Below are 24099 nucleotides of genomic sequence, written 5' to 3' on the forward strand. Positions count from 1 at the left end.
AGAAAGATGTTTTCACGCAGCTAAGAATTGCTCATCTAAATGAATACATTGGAATCCAATGCTTCAGATGGTCACGATCTTTTTATGTGGCTAAATTAGCCATGTATAAATGCACCTAAGGGCTCCTTCACACGAACAATAAGATTTTCGGCCTCACGCATCGCGGGCAAAAATCGGATAAACGAGAGGCAGCCGCGACCAAGTCGTGACTGCATCTCTTGTTTTGTCACCTATTCAGACAGCTGGGGCTGCGGTGTATATACGCCACAGCCCAGAATACCGCCGGGTGTGGCGAGAGAGTTTAGCTCTGCTAAACTCCCTCCCCTTCTCTGTGCCTTACCGTCTGCTGGGAAAGGGAGGGGGCGGGAGCTAGTGTGTTAAACTCCACCCTGTGCTGTTTCCTCCCTGTAGGTAGCTTGCAAGGGGCGAAGAAGGGGAGAAAGTTTAGCAGAGCCACTGCTAAACTCCCTCCCACCTCCCTTTGCCAACAACTCTCGTAGGCTCCCATAACAGTCTATAGGACCCGTCTGAACAAGTGCATTGGTATCAAATGCTTCAGATGGTCACAATTTTCAGGCAGCGTTTTATAAAGCGCTTGTGTGAAGGCAGCCTAAGGGCTTATTCAGATGTGCGTATATCGGCCTAAGGGTGGATTCAGACGACCGTATATCGGCCGGGTTTTCACGCCCAGCCGATATACGGCGTCTCTCTCTGCAGGGGGGGGGAGGCTGGAAGAGCCGGGAGCAGTGCTCTGAGCTCCCGCCCCCTCTCTGCCTCCTTTCTGCTCCTCTGCACTATTTGCAATGAGGAGAGCCAGAACGGGGGCGGAGCTAATTCACAAAACTTAGCCCCGCCCCCCCTCCTCTCATTGCACCAGAAGCCTGGTGCTGCCCCTATTGCTGATGCTCATTTATATCCAAAGAATAAAACCAGTACATATCTAAGTGCGCCTGCACACGGGCGGGTCAGACCCCTGCGTACCTGTCTGGCATCTTTTTTCTGCACTGCGGATGTGCTGGCCAGCGCTACGTCACGCATGTGCAGTAGGCGCATTAGGTGATGATGTGGATCCCATGACACTTCTGCAGTGCTCACTGCAGAAGTGCCATGGGACGGACAGGTTCCATTGACTTCAATGAAAGCTGTCTGTGCGCAGCCCGCACAGAATCGCAGCATGCCACGATTTCTCCTCTGTGAGCTTAAAATCGCAGTTTACGCTCATGGAGATGAAATCCCGTATTTCCATAGTATGCTATAGGACACCCACCGTGGAAACCTAAAACTTCCCACTGCTGAGGGTTTGCTACAGTTGTACCTAGTGTAGGCAATCTTCTATAAGTAAAACAAATCAGCAACACTAACTTCTCTCCGGATCTGATAGTTTGTTACAATGCATCAGTTCAGAAATGTATCATCCTGGAGTCTATACTGGTTAGCTCACAGTGGATTGTTTAGAATAGATACAAATGAGAGATTTACTAGGTCTGTAGAGGGTTTCCAGCCTCTGGATGTAACAAGAATATCTCTATTCATTGACAGCAAGCAGAGGTCTTGCATGATGTATGGCATTTATACTCAATGTATCTTAAATATTTGCAGAACTTTTCATCATACAACGATTAGGCTTAATATACAGGAAAGTACTAAGTATCAGGAAATAGTTATCCACCTCTGCAGTTGGACTCTTTCCCTTTAAATGCAGTGACCATGAGTAACCGCTAATGTGGTGAAACAGGAAGCAATCTGACTAAGCAAGCTGATCCTATAGAAGGTAAGGAAATGCAGCAGAGTTGTTTACTCTTTCTGGCTATCGGGACAAAGGGGGGTTGCACTTCTCCTCTCCAGCTTCCTGGTTTGCAGATCTGTCTGATTGCGCAGCCATAAACTCTCCACTCCCTGATGGTTTTTAACTTGCAAATGAAAAGGAGGGCCCAGAAAGCTGGTTAACAACTGCAACTTATACAACTCTTTGGATGACTGTTCTGCAAATAGGACCACAAGGAGGTGGTCCTTGTATATATTTATGTAAAAGCTGTGTTTCTGGGGCGGCTCAAAACTTCCCCAAGAAAATGTTGTAAGTTGACTCACCAGCTTTCTCAAAAAACAGATCTAGCTAGAATAGAAGCTTAAGGCCTCATGTCCACGGGGAAAATCAAATCTGCTCCGGATTTGTAACGCGGATTTGGGCCGCGGATGCAGTGCGGATGAGCTTAAAATAGTATTTTATTGCATGCGGATGACACGCGGATGCGTTTTTTTTCACGCGTGTATGCACGCGGATGGCATTTTTGCATCTGCGCGTGAAAAAAAATGCAAGGCCACTGAAAAAGAAGCCAAACTTGTAATCCGCATGCAGATTTCACGCACCCAAATAAATGGCATTTAACACCCGCAGCGGATTTCCCGCACCCCATAGAGATCAATGGGGCCATCCGGAGCGTGATCCGCACCTAAATGGAGCATGTCCATTTTTTTTCATGCTCCATGAATTTTCTAATTCACATTTATTGACCATCCGCGGGTATTTAGCTACCCGCGGGTGGTCAATGCATTCCTATGGGGCGCGGATCCGCGCGCGGGTGATCCGCTGCGGATTTTAATTATTATTTTCCCCGTGGACATGAGGCCTAAAGGGGTGGTCTCGCGAAACAAAGTGGGGTTATACACTTCCGTATGGCCATATTAATGCACTTTGTAATATACATCGTGCATTAAATATGAGCCATACAGAAGTTATTCCACTTACCTGTTCCGTTGCTAGCGTCCTCGTCTCCATGGTTCCGTCTAAATTCGCCGGCAGCTTGCTTTTTTAGACGCGCTTGCGCAGTCCGGTCTTCTCCATTCAGCACGAGCCGCTTCAGTGTGCTCCCCGCTACAGCTCTTCTGCGCATGCGCAGACGAGCTGTCACTGCTCGGGAGCGCGCTGGAGCGGCCATTCTGTACCTTCCTCTGTTAGAGGAAGGTGCAGAGCTGCCGAGCTGTCCGGAGAAGCCGCCCAGCTGTCCCGCCGTCCAGCTGTCCCGGTAAGTGATGGGCCGGGGGGCTGCCGCTGCGCCGGGCTGCGCCGGGGGGGGGGGCTGCCGCTGCGCCGGGGGAACTAGCGCTGGGCCGGGGGGGGGCTGTCGCTGGGCCGGGGGGGCTGCCGCTGTGATGGGGGAACTAGCGCTGGGCCGGGGGGGGCTGTCGCTGGGCCGAGGGGGCTGCCGCTGTGATGGGGGGGGGGGGCTGCGCCGGTTACCTGCTGCCTGGCGGTGGGTGACAGGTCGGCCGTGTTCACTCCAGGGGTCCGGTCGGCAGCTGCGGGGCGTCTGGTTGCCATGGAGACACAGCTGGTAGCGTTTCGGGAGCGCGCACGTCGGGCTACAGCAAGCGATGCGAAAAGAGCTGGCGGCCATCTTGGGAAAAAGTTTTATAAGTTGCTGGAACGGTAAGTAGAAACCAGCTAGGAAAGTAATTTACAGGGGTAATTAGTAATGTATGTTTAATTAGGGGGACTGGGCAAAAAAAAAAATTCACTGCTTCCTCGAGACATCTCCTTTAAGGCTGGGTTCACACAGGGCGGATTCCAGTTGGAAATCTCGCGATTTGGCCGCAGCAAAAACCGTGAGATTGCCGCCGGGAGAACCACCGCGGTTTAAGCAGCGGCGACTTTGAAGCGGCCCGGCCGCTTGCCTTTCCGTTGCGGCCGTGACATAAATAAACAAAAAAGAAAATGTAAATAGACATGCTGCATCTTTTGAAACTGCGGCGGCCGCAGCCGCGGTTTCAGCCGGATTTACCGCAGCGGATTGGCCGTCCCGTGTGGACAAGGTTTCTGAGAAATCTCGTCCACATGGCTGGCTAATCCCGAGATTAGTGGCCGCGGGCGGATCTGCTGCGGCAAAACTGCACCAAATCCGCCATGTGTGAACCCAGCCTAAGGCTGGGTTCACACAGGGCACGTTTGCCGCGGTTTTGCCACGGTTTTTCAGTTGTGGTTTTGCCGCAGAAGAACTGCTTCTGCGGCAAAACCGCTTCAAAGGTTAATTTGGGCTTGCGGATTTTGCTGCGGATTTTCGTGCGGAAAAATCCACAAGCTTTTTTTTCCGCAGCGCTTTTTTACTTTTTGTCGTGTATTTGTCACGTATTTGGTGCGGTTTTGGCTGCACCATAGAGGTCTATGGACAAAAAAGCGCTGCGGAAAAGACCAAAGAATGAACATGCTGCATCTTTTAAAACCGCGGCGCAGTTGCATTTCCGCACTGCGGCTGTGCGGAAAAAATCCGTCCTGTGAGAACAGCTTTTTGGCAAATCTCATTTGTGCTGCATTGCACTGCAAACGCAGCGGTTTTGCCGCAGTGCAGATATGCAACGGCAATCCGCGGCAAACCTGCAGCAAATCCGCCCTGTGTGAACCCAGCCTTAATATCCTGAGAGAAGATCTACATTACAGGTCCAAAAGGGGTTGTCACACAGCTTTATATCATACGCTGCTCTATCTCTACATCAGCAGACACACATGCTGCTCAGGATTGTAGAAAAGCTGGGAAATGGCAATCAAACTAGTGTATTTTGTCATTTACAGGGTAGGGGATGAGTGACATGAACAGGATTCCAGAAGGAGTCCTGCTGGAAATCCTGTCGGCCGTCCCTGCGCCTGAGCTGATCCGCTGCTGCCGGCCGGTCTGTTCCCTCTGGAGAGATATTATTGACTCGCCTGCTTTATGGAAGTTAAAATGTCAATATGACGGATTTACATCAAATCGCCTCAAACGGAACCCGACGGACTGGAGGATGTTCTACTTTCTACACCGGCAGAAGAGGAATTTACTAAAGAACCCGAGCGCTGCGGGTCAGTTTGTTTTTGGGGGAGTGAGCGCAGTCCTTGTGTGCCGATTCATCTGCAAACTGCCTTGGTGGTTGTGCCTTTTGAGAAACCTAACAAGACTCTGAATGCATTGGGCGGACTACTTAGTGCTGGGCGTAGAGTGGGCGGACTACTTAGTGCTGGGCGTAGAGTGGGCGGACTACTTAGCGCATAACTTAGTAGTCTACTCATTGCATTCACCGGCAGGTTTGACAGCTAACAGCGGAACGGCGAAGAAGGTACGGTAAGTATAAAACTTACATCCCCGGACTCAGCATGTCACTGCTTTGAGCCCATAAGCTTAGCTTATAGTGCTCAAGGTTCTATCCTGTACGTTCGCTGTCTGTATGGAGGGGGATTGGGAGCCGACCCCACTCCATACAATGTGGGTTCTCACTGCTTCTGATAGCTGTCACCCACCGGCAACAGTCACAATTAGCATTAATGCTGATTGTGACTGTAAATGCTGCTATAGGTTTTGACAGCGGTATTTAATTTCCTCGATCGATTTTACGGGGTACAGAAATTATGAGGTGCCATTCAGTTGCCATGGGGCAGCCATAGACCTTCTGAAAGTACCCAGAGCTGCCTTGGCTGATTGCCTTGAAAGAATGCCTGTCAGATCGCGATATAATGTAATACCATGATATTACTATGTAAAGTTAAAAGAAAAAAAAAAAACATATTTATAACAGGTAAAATTAAAAATGTACTTAGTATCGCTACATTCGTAAAAGTCTGATCTGTAAAAGAAACCCATTATTTATCTCGCACAGTAAACGTTGTCACCCCATCTAAAAAAAAACTTTATTAAAAAAACTTAGCAAAATCATATGCACCCCAACATGGTATCAATAAAAATTACAGGCCCTCCTGCAAAAAACGAGACCTCGCACAACTATGTAGATGGAAAAATAAAAAAGTTATGGCTGTGAGAACGTCAGGAAAAAATAATTTTGTTTTTTCACAGATATTCTATTTGTTGAATAGAAGTACAGCAAAAAAAAAAAAACTATAGAAATTTGTTATTGCAGTAATTGTACCGTCCCATAGAATGAACTCAAATTTGGAGATGGAGAAGCAGCACGCCAGGGGATGTCTTCAAAGCAGTGTTACTTTATTATGCCCACACAGACAACGTTTCGACCGAAAATACAACAGGTCTTTGTCAAGTCCTAAATAACATACACCAAAGTGCAACCTTAAAAACAAGAAGCTCCACCCCAACACCAATCCTGTGCAACAACACACATAGCGGAACCTCCCAGAAAGAGGAACCCTTACCTTCATTGGACAGATCACGGATTGAACACAGGAATCTGGCAGATATATTTAATTGCTATGTTTGATTGCATAATCATGCGGCCTGCATCATAGGTAATCGCCGGTATAATCAAGGATCTCGTCTACGTGCGTCCAGCTGACGTAAAACTGTCGCGCCGGCCAGCCCAATACCATGGGCATCTGCGCACAAATTGTTGCGATCTGTAGGTTTCGAAAATAAGTCAAGAAATTGGACAGAGGTTTCCGAAGATACCAAAGTAAACTTCAATTCTGGTAGAAACCCATTGAGTTCACTGTGGAAGACCTTCAGCTGTTCAGAGGAGCCCTTCCAAATGACAAAAACGTCATCAATGTACCTGCACCAAACCTGGACAAAGGTCCAGGAAGGAGAGGTACAAAGAAGAGTTTCCTCACAATGGCGCATAAAGATGTTAGCGTAGGACGGATCCATATTTGACCCCATTGCCGTTCCTTGTATTTGTCGGTAGTACTGGTCACCATACAGAAAAACGTTATTAGACAAAACCAATGTAAGTAAACTCATGACAAAAACCACGCACCTGTTGGATAAATTGGAACTGGACAAATAATGTCCAACGGCCAAAAGGCCATTCTCATGCTTGATAATAGTATACAAAGATGAGACGTCAAACAACGCCGAAATGGCATCCTCGTCAATAGTAACTTGTTTCAATTTATCCAAAAAATCGGAGGTATCCTTGATATAGGAAACCGCTTCAACGGCATGCTGGCGCAATACTCTGTCCAGAAAGCGTGACACATTATTATATACAGAACCTCTCCCTGAGACTATAGGACGCCCCGCGGGGCGTTGCTGGTTTTTATGTATTTTAGGCTTCGCCATTATCGGAGATACAGGTAAAAGAAACTCAAATAGTTGTTTGTCAATCAAACCCGAATACAATGCATCATCCAAAACACTTCTTAATTCTGCAAGAGAATGGTTAGTGGGATCATGTGGCAAGCATTCATATACGGACGCGTCCGCCAATTGTGACATTAACTCCTCATGATAGTAGCTAGAGTCCAGAATCACTATGGCTCCTCCTTTGTCAGCTGAGCGAATTGTCAAATCCTTGTCCCGACTAAGCGACAGGATTTCACGCCAGTCTGCATTGCTGATGTTAGACTGTTTCGTAAAACCAAAGCTCCGGGCCCGTAGATTGGTGATGTCACGCTTCACAAGCTTCACAAAAGTCTCCATCGCATGGTTCGTACTCGGTGGCTAAAACCTGCTAGGGTTGCGTAGCCCCACCCCCTGCGATGAACCCCCCCCCCCCCTGTATTGGAGGTGGTATCCCCAAAGGGATATCAGCGGCCGTGGAACTCGCAAAATGAGTCCGGAGTTTTAAACGTCTAAAAAAATGACCTCATGTCAATATCAAGCCTAAACCAATCTCTGGTTGGCACTGGTACAAACGAGAGACCCCGAGACAGGGCCCTCATCTGAGCCCTAGAAAGTACCTTAGAAGATATGTTCACAATAAAGGCCTCAATCATCTCCTCGTTCTTGTCCTCGAGCGAGTCTGGACCCTCTGGTGATCTCTTTCGGATGCGATGGTGCTTCCTTCCCCCTCGTCGCCTTCTCTGGCCTGGCGAAGAGTGTTTGGATTCATGGGGGGGTCGATATCCTAAAAAAGACTCACCAACCGTGGGCACAGGACCTACCTCCTCAGCGGAATCAGAGCCTGCCGAGGACCAGCCAAAGCAGGTCTTATCCCAGCGTGGTCTCCTCTGTTTAGGATGTCTCCTTGCCAACCTTGGACCATGTTGAATACTTGTACTTTTTTGCCAATTAAACACCACACCCGAAGTGTAGTCCTTTTCGTCATGGACCCACTTGTTACGTTTGGTGTGTTCCACCTCACCCTTGTACCTCTGTGTGGCCGACTTGACTCTATCAATAGAGGTTCTCATTTCTTGTTCAGGAAGCAGAGACTGGATTTCTTGTTCCAACGTTGTCATGTTGGTCGCTACTTTCGCAATCTCATCCTGTAGAAACTCCAAATTGAGCAACATCAAGTCAAAAGCAAATTTGTTAGAAATGCAGACAAATTTCTGTAGAAAAACTTCATTGTCAGAGAATAACGTAGGGCGAATGTGAGGACATAAGCTTCTAGGAATTCTTTACGCCACATAGTACTCTCGCAACGTGATTGAATGTAATTTCAAGGAAACCAAATGCTTGCTCATATTCTCATACTTGCGTAATTGGACCTTGACATCTGGTGTACTGAAAAAAGTGTCATCTCTTTCTGAGCTCGCAATAATGCGAGCTGCATCATGCTCTGTGTATGTAAATACCCTGGGCTGACCGGACTCTCCCGTCACCGGTCTAGAAAGCGTATTAAGTCCTTCATGCAGTGCCAGCAGTCCTAGATCCATTTACGCGTACAATACTGGAATACTGGTTGATCACAGCACTCGCAATACCTCTTGATCTCAAGGGAGGAAATATCTTGAAATGTTGGTGCCCGCTCCTAAACCAATCCTGGATCAGTGTAATATGCACTCAATTGAAAGATGGAGAAGCAGCACGCCAGGAGATGTCTTCAAAGCAGTGTTACATTATTATGCCCACACAGACAACGTTTCGACCGAAAATACAACAGGTCTTTGTCAAGTCCTAAATAACATACATCAAAGTGCAACCTTAAAAACAAGAAGCTCCACCCCAACACCAATGCTGTGCAACAACACACATAGAGTCTTTATAGCTTTATATTAGTGGATTGCGAATGTTCTTTATGATAATCACTGTTGTGAGATGGGTATGAGCTCAGTTTATTCTATGCGCTGGTTTGTGAGGATCTAGTATGCACGCGCCGTTACTTTGGTTCCCCAGAGGTATGGCCTGGGACTGCGACAGAGGTGGGACCGTGTTGGCGCTTGCGCATTGGGTGCCGCTTGTGCAGCGGCCGCTAGATGAACATCTTGGGTCCAACACAGGAGGTATTGTGGGAATAATCTTCGCCCGCGTCTGCGCTATAGATTGAAGTGTGTACTTAGAGCATTGACGCCGCTAGAGCATCATATGTCACCGCAGGAAGTATCGCGGGATTAACTTTTACCCGCGCCTGCGCTGTGGATTAAAGTGTCTACTTAGGGCAGTACCGTCACAACATCGCTGGAAATCTCGCAAGAGTTCGCGCACGCGCAGATGCCCATGGTATTGGACTGGCCGGCGCGACAGTTTTACGTCAGCGGGACGCACGTAGACGAGATCCTTGATTATGCCGGCGATTACCTATGATGCAGGCCGCATGATTATGCAATCAAATATATCTGCCAGATTCCTGTGTTCAATCCGTGATCTGTCCAATGAAGGTAAGGGTTCCTCTTTCTGGGAGGTTCCACTATGTGTGTTGTTGCACAGCATTGGTGTTGGGGGTGGAGCTTCTTGTTTTTAAGGTTGCACTTTGGTGTATGTTATTTAGGACTTGACAAAGACCTGTTGTATTTTCGGTCGAAACGTTGTCTGTGTGGGCATAATAAAGTAACACTGCTTTGAAGACATCCCCTGGCGTGCTGCTTCTCCATCTTTCAATTGAGTGCATATTACACTGATCCAGGATCGGTTTAGGAGCGGGCACCAACATTTCAAGATATTTCCTCCCTTGAGATCAAGAGTTATTGCGAGTGCTGTGATCAACCAGTATTCCAGTCCCATAGAATGAAGTTATCACATCATTTCTGCCGCAGTTTGTATGCCATAAAAACAAGACACCCCCAAGAATGCAGAATTTGGGTTTTCTTCCACCCCACTTAGAAGTTTTTAAAAGTTGTTTTTTCCAGTACATTTATATGGTACATTAAAAAGTAGAATTGAAAAGTGCAACTAGCCCCACAAAAAACAAGCCCTCCGACATCTACGTTGAAGGAATTAAGAGTTGTGCTTTTATTTTAATTTGGGAGGAAAAGACAAAAATGAAAAAAGCTGTGGTCCTTAAGGGGTTTAAGCATCATGAAGAGAGCACCTAGGAGGTGAGTCAGGAGACTTAGGCCTCATGTCCACTAGGAAATTCAGGCCCGAGTGGATCCTCCATGAAGAATTCCGCAGCGGGACCCTGCTTTCCCGGGGACATGAGGCCTGAAAATAGACTTTTCTTACCCGTCACGGCTGGATCTTCTTTCTCTCTGCCCAGCTGATTTTTGAACTCCTGCTCTCCCTCGCCGGAGAGCAGAAATTCAGCTGCGGGTGTACCACGGGACCGGACGGCTTCCATAGGCTTCTATGGAAGCCTGCGGGAGACCCGCAGAAAATGGAGCATGCTGCGTTTTCTCTCACATGCGGGAGAAAACGCAAATCCATTAAAATGCCATCCTCGGGTGAAAATTTCAATTTAATTGCCCGTGAATGACCAATGGATCCCTTTGGGTAAAATTGGATGCGGATTCCGCAGCGGAATGCACAATTCAATTTTGGTAGTGGACATGAGGCCTTATCACTGGCGCAACTATAGAGGATGCGGTTGCACCCGGGCCCAGGAGCCTAAGGCCTCATGTTCACAGGGAAAATCAGGTCCGCTGCAGATATGTAACGCAGATTTCTGCTGCGGATGAGCTTAAATTCCTTTTTTTTTTCATGCGGGAGATCAATTAAACTTTGAGCTCTATGAGCTCCCGCACGTATGATCCACACTTAAATGGAGCATGTCGCGTTTTTTTTCACGCGCATGAAATTTTTAAATCACTATAAAATGCCATCTGCGCCTATTTATCTACCCGTGGGTGGTCAATGCATTCAAATGGGAAATTTTAGGTGTGGATCACGCACGCGGGTGATCCGCTGCGGATTTTAAATTTTATTTTCCCCGTGGACATGAGGCCCTAGGGGGCCCATAAGGCCTCTCTTCTCCATATAGGGAACCCAGTACTATGAATAAAACATTACAGTTAGGGGCCCTATTACAGGTTTTGCATCGGGGCCCAGGAGCTTCAAGTTACGCCTCTGGGCCTTATGGCATAAGACCACTCACCTCCTAGGTGCTCTCCTCAAGGAGAGGCAATACTCCTCCCGAGTTAACAGATTGATACATATCAATTGATAAAAAGGTCTCAAAGAAAAATAAGGTCTATTAGCGCAGATTTAAGAGCAGAATGCGATGTGGGGAAGACACAAGTCCAATCTTAAGTGTCCCAATGCGCCCAGTTATATACTAATGCCCCCTATGTATAGCTGCATAACTAATCACATTTACCCTTCAGGAGTCTGGAAAAGCTGGCTGACAATCTAAAATATATATTTAAAAAAGGGCTCTAGAGGGCTGAATTACCAGGGATTTTTTTTATAATGGGTGGCCATGTTCTGTCAGGAAATTGCTAATTTCCCTTCATTTTCACACGTTCCTAGCACACAGTCAATTCGAAACCAAAACATCACAAACAGAAACTGAAGATCTCATATTTCTAGTTTGTTTTGAGGTCATTATCAGTATTTTTCCAGTGTGGCGAACCCTGTTATCAGTTTTGCTTTAGTTTCCCCCATTCACTATGGAAGAATGTAGCATTCCTGGGTACTGGTCCTTTAAAAAAAATGAGGCATTGAATAATTTTGGTCACAGCATTCTTCCTGTCACAGTCCACGGAGCTTGAAAGTTTGTATCTATGCGGAACAGTTCTATGAAGTACATTGAAATTCCAGAATCTAATGATCAGGAATATTTGTTAATCCGGCACAGGTCTTGTTAATGCTGAATTAAAGGGCAGAATGGCCCTGTGTGACCCTGGCATAGCAGCCACTTGTAATGTTTGGCCTGTAGTCCCATCTCTGTGTGCTTTCTTGTAGAAGACTTCAAGTACTGGGATAAAACTAAAGATGGAGGAGACGAGTGGAAGGTAGAAGTTCTTCCTGGAGAGCATGGCCAACCCTTCCCAGATGCAGTAGTAAAGGAGTACTTTGTCACTTCATATCAGTACGTTTATTGGACATCCTTGTTCTCCTTTCTGACCTGTCGGTGAGGGACACTTCACCAGGAGAGAGCGCTTTACATGTGTATATATGAAGGTTCCCTAATAAGGGTGAAGTAATTTCAAAATGCCCATCAGAGAAAGAAAATACCCTATTGATATACCTGCCCCTTGTCTGCCCACACTCTCTTCACCAAGAAGAGTCCTTGTCACCATCCCCAGAACCCAAACGCCTATAAAGTGAAGCCCAGTCCAGGGATGACCACAAGGCAGGGTGGCATATGAGGAACAACAAGAGATGCGAGTCCCTGTAGCACCTTGGTAGTGACCTAGCCGGTGGCAGCTAGCGAACACCCAGTTACATGGATTTCCCTCATAGGGTACATACAAGGATGAGGTAATGGGTCTTGACCACACCATACAGAGGTATAGTTGCTTGAAAACAGAGCCCTAATGCAAACTGTAATACTTCCTCTCACCATCAATCGTATCAGTAGAACGTGAGACAGAGCGCATCAGTGCACCCTCCTTAAAGAGACTCAGTCACCATCTTTTTGCACCCCACTCTGAGGGCAGCACAAGGTAGTGACCGTCACAATGATTGCAGTGTAGATCCGTTCCGTTTGTGTTGCCATGCCATTTAAGTGTGAGATTTGTATTTGGTGAAGTCCCCTGGTGCAACCACAGGGTCATGACTGACTCCTCGGGTGATGCCACATCGTGACGTTTTCTTGGCAGACTGTTTTTGCGGGATGGTTTGCCATCTAATAACTATGGGTGCCTTTTAGTCACTAATTACTTCAGAAAGGTTGTTGATCCAGGAATTATTCTGGTTACTGGATTTGGAGACAGGAAGGATTTCCCTTCCCCACCCCCACCCTTAAATGATGAAAATTGGTTTTATCTCATTGGTGGTGGTGTTGTTTTTTCTCTCTTTTTCCTTCCTCTGGATCAACACTGGGTGGGGGTTAATAGGTTAAATTATATGGACAGACATACAGTGGATATAAAAAATCTACACACCCGTTAATATGCAGTATTTTTATCATGTTAAAAAATCCGACAAAGATGAATCGTATCAGATTTATTTCCACCTTTTAGAGTGCATTGAGACGACCGTATATCGGCCCGGTTTTCACACCCAGCCGATATACGGCATCTCTCTCTGCAGGGGGAGGAGACTGGAAGAGCCAGGAGCAGTGCTTTGAGCTCCCGCCCCCTCTCTGCCTCCTCTCCACCCCCCTGCATTATTTTCAATGAGGAGAGACGAGACAGGGCGGAGCTAATTCCCACAACTTAGCCCCGCCCCACCCCCTCTCACTGCAAATAGTGCAGAGGGGTGGAGAGGAGGCAGAGAGGGGGCGGGAGCTTAGAGCACTGCTCCCGACTCTTCCAGCCTCCACCCCCTGCAGAGAGAAACGCCGTATATCGGCCGGCGTGAATACCTGGCCGATATACGGTCGTCTGAATGCGCCCTTAGGGCGCCCACCCACTAGCGTTTTTTTACTGCGAAATTCGCAGCGTTTTTTTTCTGCAGGGGTCTTTGGGCTATGGGACATGCAAAGCTAAAATCGCGATCGCGCAAAATCGCGATATCGCGGTAAATCGCGATTTTGCGCGATCGCGATTTTTACATTACAAGTCCCATAGACCCCCTGCAGAAAAAAAAAACCTGCGAATTTCGCAGTGAAAAAAAACGCCAGTGGGTGGGCGCCCTTAATGTGACACATCTGTACAATTCCACTGAAATGTTTTACGGTGGAAAACCTGCTCATGTGTAGTGACCACAGACAAGATACAAACCCCCAACACACAGCAGGACTATAAGATCTCTTTCACATGTTCCACACCCGATGTTGTGTACCTGATCCGGTGCAGTAAATGTTCTGTTGCATATTAAAATGCAACTTCAAATCTCAGCGTCATAGAAAAATGTTGGATTATGAATGTATAACCATCTTAGACACTCTTAACACAGGCCTAAACCTTTCCAAAGGCTTCATGCTAGAATGGAGCATATGAGCAATCTGGAGCAGAGAACCCACAGGCCTGGTGGCCCGCTAACCCCAGTTTAGAGACCATAAAACTGTTATATTCTTAAAAGTTTTTCAATACATTATATGGTACATTAACCCTTTCCAATCCACTGTCTGACGTCTAAAGACATTATAATTTAAGGCTGTACAGCTCCGATGTTGGAAGACGTTCATCGGGGTTCTCTTACTGAATATTGCCAGCCTATCCAACGTGTCACCTCATGCAGTACTGGCTTTAGCCAGCAGATAGCGCTGTTGTATAACGGCAGAAAAATAGTAAGCCCCCTAGGAAAACCAAGATACAAATTGGATTGGAAAGGGTTAACTAGTACCATTGACAAATACAACTCATCCCACAAAAAAAGCCCTCATTCAGCTACGTCAATGGATAAATAAAGGAGTTACAATTTTTAAAAGGGGGGAGGGAAAAACGAAAATGGAAAAACAAAAAAAAGCTTGGTCACTAAGGGGTTAAAGAAACTGAAACATAATTACGAATACAATAACAATGTCAATAGTAATATAACCTTTGAAACCTCAAAATCCTCCATAGGTAGTTATCAGTACTCCCCTACAAAGGCACCAAGGGACTTTATTCTAAGGTGTCAAGCAGGGAAGCTCCACAGACTTTGTGGAGCTAATTAGTAGAAATGGGGACACCCATAACCTAAGCCTTGATCAGGCATGACATAGTGGCTGTAGTAGTTGCCCCTCTTTCCTTTTGTACCATTGAATGATTGACCTGACCAAAGAGCGGTCTAGATATATTCTTACCCAAGACTTAGTCGTTTTTTTTTCTGAAACCAAGAATTGCTAGCATCTACCTGTTGAAGCTATGGAACTGTCATTTAGTTACCCCTCCTTCATCGAAATACACTGTCACTTCTTTCTCCTCCCCTTCTCATCTGCCTCTCTGGCTCCTACCTTATTACCCCGATTGTAATGCAGGACTTTATTGTCTACAGATTGTGTTTAAAGTCCCAGACTATCAACTTGAAGGAGGAAGGATACCCCGATGAGTTCATGGATGTACTTCAACCTGATATAGTCATCAAGGATTGGCAAGTATTCATTAAGGGGAGACTTTATTATGAGCTTTGTACCATAATTGTGGCATGAAGAACAAAAAAGTTGCAAACTATGGTGCATGCACAATAACTTGCGAGTTTTTGCTAAAAGTGGGCGGTGCTTAGTCCGAGTGGGTGTGGCTACCTGCAGCCTGACACATTTACAAAAATTTATGCCAGGTGTAATTTGACAAGTGTAGATTTGCATTTTCTAGTGCATTCAAAGGCATGTATCTCTTAATAAATCTGTGGCATCTTTCCCCGCCTCACTGCTGCTATAAATTGGCGTAAGATCGCTAGTAGAGATGAGCGAGCATACTCGCTAAGGGCAATTACTCCATCGAGCATTGCCCTTAGCGAGTACCTGCCCGCTCGGAAGAAAAGGTTCGGCTGCCGGCAGCGGGCGGGGAGCGGCGGGGGAGATCTCCCTCTCTCTCCCCCCCCCCCACTCCCCCCTGCTCACTGCCGCAACTCACCTCTCACCCGCGGTGGCAGCCGAACCTTTTCTTCCGAGCGGGCAGGTACTCGCTAAGGACAATGCTCGATCGAGTAATTGTCCTTAGCGAGTATGCTCTCTCATCTCTAATCGCTAGGCTTTAGTAAATTCTCCCTACATATCTGCTGCTGTGATGTTACTGTCCAATTTTTCAGTTCCCTTAACTTGTTAGAAACTCATTTCATCTATTTCTACTAATTCCTTGGAAAGCTGGATGGTAACTGAAGTGGTCTCTACTACAGCTCCCCCTATATGCCATCACTCAGCTTTTCCAGACTCCTGAATTACAAACCTGCTAGATGATGCTGAGCTACATAACAGTCTGCTTGGCCGCATAAACACAGATTTGCCATGCAAGGATCTGAGAAAGTTGGGTGGTAGACTCTATGCATGTTTTAACCCCTCCCTGCCCCATGACATAACCTTATTTCAAGGGAACTATACATTTTATGCAAATTGACTTAATTGTACATTATAGTGATGGCTGAGCCAGTACCAGCACTATGCAGCTGTCAAGCCACTTTAGATAACTCATATCCCACATATTTAACCCTTTAAATGGCAATGCTGACCATGGCATATAAGTAGTTAGATAGTGGATTTAGGCTTCCTCTGTAACCTCACCCCCACAATGCAATCGTGGTGTTCCAAAGGGTTGACATGGCAGCCAGGACCTAATAAAGGTGCCCACTGCCCAGGTCTGCCATCTTAGCACACCTATTAGGCTTTGCAGCTGAATTATTGCAGTCCCCTAAGGGCTCTAAAGAAAAAATATTTTTTTAAAAGTGAAGTGAAATGTTTAAAGGGCTTTCTGGAGTTCTGAATTCACCCTTCCCCTTGCAAAAAAGTACATATAGTTGGTATTCCACATCCATAACGACCTGAACCATAATATTATTGAAGTTAAAGCCGCAGAGTGAATTTCTGAAAGGAAAATGCTTTAATTTCCATTTTTCTTTATCCTGCCTAAAAAACAAAAAAAAATTGAGTAAATGCGTTAAAAGTCATTTGTACGCCAAAATGCAGCCTTCAAAACATTATTTCTTACTACAAAACAAGGCAGATTTTCTTTTAGACAGCTTTGATAAGTGTGTGGTGCTGGGCTACTTTTCCATGGCCCACCCAGTACCAATACACCTTTTTACTACAGAAGGGAATTGCATACACAACAATTCCTTAAAGGGGTTGTCTGAGAAATTAAAATTGTAAAGAAAAAAAAAATCCTAGTGTGTTCAGTAAGGTAAATAAATGTCTGAATTCCTTTATTTATTTCTAACCGTTCGTTTTGTCTAGGGGATGATCATTAGGGAATAAAATGGCTGCTAGGACGGGTAACGTCAGGACAGCGCCTGTCACTAATGATTCCATGCACTAATAACCATTGTAGAAGAGGACAAACTACAGTAGTGTATGTGGTTAGCACTGATAGATAAGATCCTAGCTGTGTGAGCAGAACTGAGCTCTGTACCCCACATGTGAAGAGGCAGAGAGCACAGAGGAGACCAGCTGCTGTGGGGAAGATGTCCACTAGAGGCAGCAGAGCTGGTATCCAAGGTTGTGAGGTAAGTTTATTTTTGGTTTTGCTCACACAGCGATCTTGTCTTAGCAGTTTTAAATACATACTGTAATTCGTCCTCTTTCACAGGGGATCTTTGTGCAGGGAATCGCTACTGACAGGCATAAATGATCTAGATGAGGGGAAACTGATCAAATTTGCAGATGATGCCAAGCTAGGAGGGATAGCTAACACTAGAGAAGAGAGAGAGGATTCAAAAGGATCTAAACAAGCTTGAACAGTGGGCAGCGCCTAACACAATGGTATTTAACAGCGAGAAATGCAAGCAAAAAGCACATACAGAATAGGAGGAATTGGGCTAAGCAGCAGCACATGTAAAAAAGACTTGGGTATACTAATAGATCATAGACTGAACATGAGTCAACAATGTGATGCAGCTGCCAAAAAGGCGAACACAACTCTGGGATGTATTAAGAGAAGCATAGAGTCTAGATCATGTGAGGTAATTATCCCCCTCTACTCTTCCTTAACCCCTTCCCGCTGCAGGCCGTAAGTTTACGTCCTGGCAGCCTGGTACTTCCCGCAACAGGACGTAAACTTACGTCCTGGAGATAGCGCGGGATCATATGTGATCCCGCGCTATCCCGCAGCGGGAGCCGGCTGTCAGTCACAGCCGGCGTCCCGCTGCAACAGCGGGGGGACATCGGAGATGGGCCCCCCGCTGTTAACCCCTTCCCTGCCGCGATCTAAGTAGATCGTGGCAGGGAAAGAGTTCACAGAGGGAGCGGACTCCCTCTGTGTCTCCGTCCGGAACTCGCGATGTCATCGCGAGAACCCGGCCTGTCACCATGGCAACAGGACGCCAGACACCGGCGTCCTGTATTGCCTATGTCTATGATCGCTGTATAAGCGATAAGGCATGGCAGAGCAGTAGCTCTGCCATGCCTTATGACAGCGATCATAGGCACAGTGCTGCAAGTCCCTCAGAGGGACACAAATTATGTAAAAAAAAGAAAAGAAAAATGTAAAAAAAAGAAAAATGTAAAAAAAAAAATGTAAAAAAAACCCTTTTTTATGCTTTTTTTCAGATTAGCATAAAAAAAGGTAAAAAAAAAATTTAACCCCACATATTTGGTATTGTCGCGTCTGTAACGACGCGTACAATAAGTTGCACATGCTTCTGACTGTGCACACAAAAAAACGCTAAAACAAAAGCTAAAAAACTGAGGCAAAATGCTAATTTTTAGCATTTTGCCTCACTAAAAACGCAATAAAAGTGATCAAAAAAGCCGTATGTACCCCAAAATGGTATCAGTAAAAACTACAGCTCGTCTCGCAAAAAATAAGCCCTCATAGAGCTCCATACATCGAAAAATAAAAAAGTTATAGGACTTTGAATGCAGCAATTTAGAATAGAAAAAAGATTTCCAAAAAAAGGGTTTTTATTGCAGAAAAGTGGGAAAACCTAAAAAAAATGTAAGAATTTTGGTATCGTTGTAACCGTACCGACTCGCAGAAAAAAATGGAAAGTCTCATTTATGCTGCATGATTAATGCTGTAAAAAAAATAAATAAAAAATCTATGGCAGAATTGATGCGTTTTCTCTCCCTGCTATCATAAAAAAAAAATAAAAGTTTTACAATATAGTCTATGTACCCAAAAGTGGCACCGATAAAAACTACAGTTCGCCATGCAAAAAACAAGCCCTCACACGGCCGCGTCGACGGAAAAATAAAAAAGTTATGACTTTTGATAAATGGAGAAGAAAATCCACCAAAAATTGTTGCGTCCTTAAGCCCAAAATAGGCCATGTCATGAAGGGGTTAATCAGACCTCATCTGGAATACTGTGTCCATCTATGGGCACCTCACTTTAAAAAATCCATAGACAAACTGGAGCAAGTTCAGAGAAGAGTTACCAAGATGGTAAGCGGTCTGCAAATCATGTCCTATGAGGAACGGTTAAAGGATCTGGGAATGTTTAGCTTGCAAAAAAGAAGTCTGAGAGGAGACGTAATAGCTGTCTACAAATATCTGAAGGGCTATCACAGTGCAGAGGGATCAGCCCTATTCTCATTTGTACAAGGAAATACTAGAAGCAATGGGATGAAACTGAAAGGGAGGAGACACAAATTAGATATTAGAAAAAAACTTCCTGGCAGTGAGGGTGATCAGTGAGTGGAACAGGTTACCATGGGAGGTGGTAAGTTCTCCTTCAATGGAAGTCTTCAAACAAAGGCTGGACAAATACTGAGTAGAGGGTTGGACCCGATGACCCTGAAAGTCCCTTTCTACTGACTTTCAGAATTGAATGAGACAATTCTGATAATCAGTACTTATAAAGGGAATTGCTATGTATGTGGTATGAACTTTAGTAATATACACATGAAGGATGGGGTTTTTACATCCCACATTCATCCTAGCCCCCCATGTACTATGCACGCACACCATCACCACCTCCATATACTGTTCTCTTCACCCCCCCCAACACTCATCACAGCCCCTCTCTCCAGTGTCCTGTAACCCCCCCCCCCCAGCCTACTAGCCCCACCCACAGGGGGCAGGGCTTATCTCAATTTCATAGTTCCGATAAAAGGGTGCTTTTATACGTAACGTTTTATTATTCGAACAAGTGAACGATGTCAGAGTTCTCTCATGCAGGTTGTGTATACAGGCAGATAAATCGCTTGCTATATCGTTCTGTCGTTCACATTCGCTGTACCAGTGAATGAGAACAACTGAATGATCGGTATTTAACCCAAATGGTTAGCCAGCAAACCAGCAATGATTCTTAGGCTTGCATAAAATGAACGATATGCGAACAAATTATAGTTCATGTTTTTCTTGTTGGCGATTTTTACACTGACGATAATCGTTCAAATTCGAACAGTCTAGTGTTTTGTTTTTCCACGATAATCGTTCATCTAAAACGCACCTTTAGAATTGTTCCTCAGGAAATTAGGATTAATCATATTAATTAGATTCATTACACAGCCCCAATTACAAACATGCCTAGTTATGCAACTACAGTGGTGCCTTGGGTTAAGAGTTTAATTCGTTCTGTGATGGAGCTCTTAACCCAAAACACTCGTAAGTCAAATCAATTTTCCCCATTGAAATGAATGGAAAAGCCATTAATCCATTCCGAATCGTGAAGCTCTCCCACTGATTTCAATGAGGATGGGGATGGCGTTGCCCCATTGAAAGCAGTAGTACGCTGGCATCCCTGCAGTGATTTTTGGGGAAGGGCTTTAAATCATAGAATCATAGAATGGTAGAGTTGGAAGGGACCTCCAGGGTCATCGGGTCCAACTCCCTGCTCAGTGCAGGATTTACTAAATTATGCCAGAAAAATAAGCAATACTCAGCCACTGAATAGCCCCCTGGCCCAGCACAGCTATCCCAGTCCATGCCACTCTGCAGCAGTCACATGCTGATCAATGTTTATGTGACCACTGCAGCCAATCACTGCATTCAGTAATCATGTGCCATTCACATTAGATAGCAATTGGCTGAATGTTTGGTCCGGTCAACAGTTATTGTTGGGGCTCAAACCCCGGGGCTCAGGCACGTCTAGCCGCCGCTTATTCTCCCTGCACTGCTTTGAATCTTTTCAGCAGCCGGGGATTAAAAATGCAGGGAGAACAAGCGGCGGCTAGACACTCCTGACCCCGGCAGCAGCGGACAGGTGAGTATATTTTTTTTTACTACAGCTAGGGATGATTTTCAGGGAAGGCCTTATATTTAAAGCCCTTCCCCGAAAATCACCGCAGGGATTGCCGGAAGGCCATTGCTTTCAATGGGGCCACCGGCAGCAGCAGCCCCATTGAGAGCAAGGCTCTTAACCCAAGTTTTTGCTCTTAAGTCAAAGCAAAAATTAGGGAGAGAGCCTGCTCTTAAGTCAAAAAGCTTGTAAGTTGAGGCACTCTTAACCCAAGGTATCACTGTATACAAATTTGTGAATGTATCGCTTTACACTCAAGTGAAGATGCCAGGCAGGAGTCTAGAAAGGTTGGGTAACATGATCATAAACAACTGAATGGAGTGGTACAATTACATGTAATCTGTGGGGGAATTTGGTGAGGAAGTGCAGTACAATGAATGCCTCTCATTCTGTCACATCAGGTACGCTGCCAGACATGACTGTGGGTGCAAGTACCAGATTCTCGTACGACTGCTGTCACAAAACAAGACCGTAATGAAGGAGTTTCAGCCAAAGCCGGTGATTATAGAGCAGTGGAGTGCAGCGCAGTGGTCCCAGGTATTCATATGATACATTGTAGGAGATTTATCAAAACTAGAGTATAGGAAAAGTGGAGCAATTGCCTAGACCAACTTATCCAAGTCCTGCTTCTATTTTCCAAAGACCCTCTGAGAAATGAGAGCTGGACGCTATGTACAATAACTCCACTGTTTTGGTAAACCTCGTCTCCTTTTAAAGGGAATCTGTCACCATATTTATGCTGCCCTGTCTGAGAACAGGATAAACTAGTGACAGAGACCCAAAGTGCAGCTCCAGGTCACTTATGTTTTTAGGTGCTGTGCTTTTCATAAAATCGGAGTTCTGTGTTTGCGCGGTGTGGTCCATAATATTCATAAGCTGCAGCTGCCCCCCAGTATGGTTGACAGCTTTCCTCCAATACTGTGTATAGAAAGAAGGCTGTCAATCAGCTGCTAGTGGGTGATCAGGTTGTAATACAGTAGGATACCTGTCAGCATTGCTGGTGTATTGCAGTGTATTATTCTCTGAATGGTCACTTTGCTGGGGGTTAATAAATAAATTACCCGAAAGCACTGAGGAATAAGTTGTTGCTCTATAAATAACAAGTTCCTTTCCCCCCTTTCACAATTGGAGCTTCCCTATATGGAAATTAGACATGTGATGGGAAAATCAAGTGATTACGCAGAGGCGTAACTTAAAGCTCCTGGGCCCAAATGCAAAATTTGTAACGGCACCCCCAACTATAATGCTTTATTTATACTACTAGGCTTACTATATGGAGAAGAGAGGCCTCATGGGCCCATTAAGGGTCCTGGGCCCAGGAGCAACCGCATCCCCTATAGTTACGCCTCTGGTAACCGGTGCTAGACTAACGGGAGAGGATTTCAGGTGTTTTTTTTATGTTTTTGTGCAAAGTATACTGCCCCATTCTCAGAGTATACTGAGAATGGTGTGAATGAAATGGAATGAAGACGGAAAGAATCACTGAAAGGGGATCTTGTGGGTGTAAATAACTCGTCAATGATCAGCGTTAGATGTCAAGATATCTGACAAACGGGTGGTGCATAGTCAAAGTGCATTAGTCAGCTGGTGCTCTGACTAATGTGTCCCAAATACAGAGTCTATTATTCCTTAGCATGGGTAGGCTATAAACAGCAGATAACCAGTTCAAATGGCAGCGGAAAGGCTTCTGCATCCAGACTCTGCTCGGAGAGCCCGGCTGTTATACTGCAGAGCGCTCCGAGCGGGGTATGCAGAACACAGCTGGACCACTCACTTCTTCATACCCCGGCTGTTCACGGAATGCTCCTCTAGTATACAGCTGTGCGCTCTGTACGGAGTATGAAGAACACAGCTGGACTGCTGTGTTCTTCATACCCCGCCTGTGTTCATGGAGCGGGATACAGCTGAAACAAGAGTATCAGCTGTATCCCACTGTAAATTCCTGATAAGGCTCATCGTTGTCTTTCAGCATGCTGAAGGAGAACGATCAGCGACTCGTTATGCTGTGGAACAAGACCAGTGTGCTCTCTTGTTCCGATGTCTACCTTGGACGGAGTATAGATTGAGAAAGTCTCTATTGGTTGTCTTTAGGGCTTCCAGGCATTGACTGTGTGAAAGGCGTGCATTCTGGCATACCTGTCACACCCAGTAAGTCCTACCCTTGTTTTTATTGAACAAGGCTGCAGATTTTGCAGTTAGAGTGCTGTCCTTTAAGTTATTAGATGTGATGTAAGGCCTGATGTAGTATTAAAGTTTTTCTCCTTTTGTTCTTCCTCACAGATTGAATACACATTCAGAGATTATGGTCCTGGGGTTCGTTACATATACTTTGAACATGGTGGAAGGGACATCCAGTTTTGGGCTGGCTGGTATGGTATAAGGGTGACAAACAGCAGCGTGACCATTGACCCCGGGGACCTCAGCAAGTAAATCTGTGGACATTTTTCATCATTTACTGGAAGCTTCTCCTTTTTTATCCAGTCTCCTTAAAAATCTACAACTGCACTTACCTGGGAAGAGACTAATCTAATACCACTGATTTAAATCCCTTAAAGGGACAGAAGCCCTGAAGTCTTACCTTTTCTCTGTTTGCTGTACAACAGAATAAAATCTATTTTTCCCAGTTATCACCCATTTCAGATTGATGAGAGGCTGACTATAGCGTGACAAGTGATAGGAAAAGTCCGGAAAGCTCCTTGCCTCCCACGATCACTGCTTTGTCACACATCTCCAGTGTTAGGAACCTTATTTACACCCATATGTGTCATCGTATGTTCATCTTAGAACTGCTGCGCTATCATACATTTCTGAACTAACGATTACTATGCCTTTAAGAGTGCAACTAATGCACGGAAACAGCCAAATATTATACACTGTAACAGTGACAACCTGTACCATACGAGATTCCGAGTATGTGTCTGTCCTTTATTGTCCTGTTGACATTCCTTTAATAAATTTTCAATTTTCTTCTGAATGGTTTTAATTTTTGTGAGATATATATATATATATATATATATAGGAACATTTTCTCCCAAAGGGAAAAAAAGTGAACTTCAGTCAGCTTATTAAAGGGAACCTGTCCCCAGGTTCATAACCCTGGGACCAGTATGTACACTGCATCAGTTTTATGCCTTATTCTATCACAAGTGCTGGTCTCTCCCAGCCCATCGTCTAGAGTTACTTTGTTCTCCCTGCTTGTA

General features: G+C 45.4%; 1 protein-coding gene across 2 annotated transcripts; it reads left to right on the top strand.

Annotated features, from left to right (window-relative positions):
* The first annotated feature begins 1706 nt into the window (after positions 1-1706).
* On the top strand, positions 1707-23873 carry FBXO44 (F-box protein 44). 2 transcript variants are annotated; one of them, XM_066607454.1, is made up of 6 exons: positions 1707-1771; positions 4565-4831; positions 11940-12066; positions 15063-15158; positions 21301-21436; positions 23180-23873. In XM_066607454.1, the coding sequence occupies exons 2-6, from the start codon at positions 4573-4575 to the stop codon at positions 23327-23329; spliced, it is 768 nt and encodes a 255-aa protein (XP_066463551.1). In that variant the 5' UTR covers positions 1707-1771; positions 4565-4572; the 3' UTR covers positions 23330-23873. The 2 variants fall into 2 exon arrangements, with proteins under 2 accessions (XP_066463551.1, XP_066463552.1); XM_066607455.1 differs by lacking the exon at positions 1707-1771 and adding an exon at positions 1991-2074.
* Positions 23874-24099: the final 226 nt, after the last annotated feature.

Source organism: Eleutherodactylus coqui, chromosome 6 (assembly GCF_035609145.1).
Source record: "Eleutherodactylus coqui strain aEleCoq1 chromosome 6, aEleCoq1.hap1, whole genome shotgun sequence".
Lineage (NCBI taxonomy): Eukaryota > Metazoa > Chordata > Amphibia > Anura > Eleutherodactylidae > Eleutherodactylus > Eleutherodactylus coqui.

What these genes read in the sequence shown, in the direction of transcription:
- FBXO44 (XM_066607454.1), top strand. Translation starts at nt 4,573, where the DNA reads ATGAGTGACATGAACAGGATTCCAGAAGGAGTCCTGCTGGAAATCCTG. An exon ending in AAAGAACCCGAGCGCTGCGG is followed by an intron (nt 4,832 to 11,939) that starts GTCAGTTTGTTT and finishes GCTTTCTTGTAG; the next exon opens with AAGACTTCAAGTACTGGGAT. An exon ending in GTGCAGCGCAGTGGTCCCAG is followed by an intron (nt 21,437 to 23,179) that starts GTATTCATATGA and finishes TCTTCCTCACAG; the next exon opens with ATTGAATACACATTCAGAGA.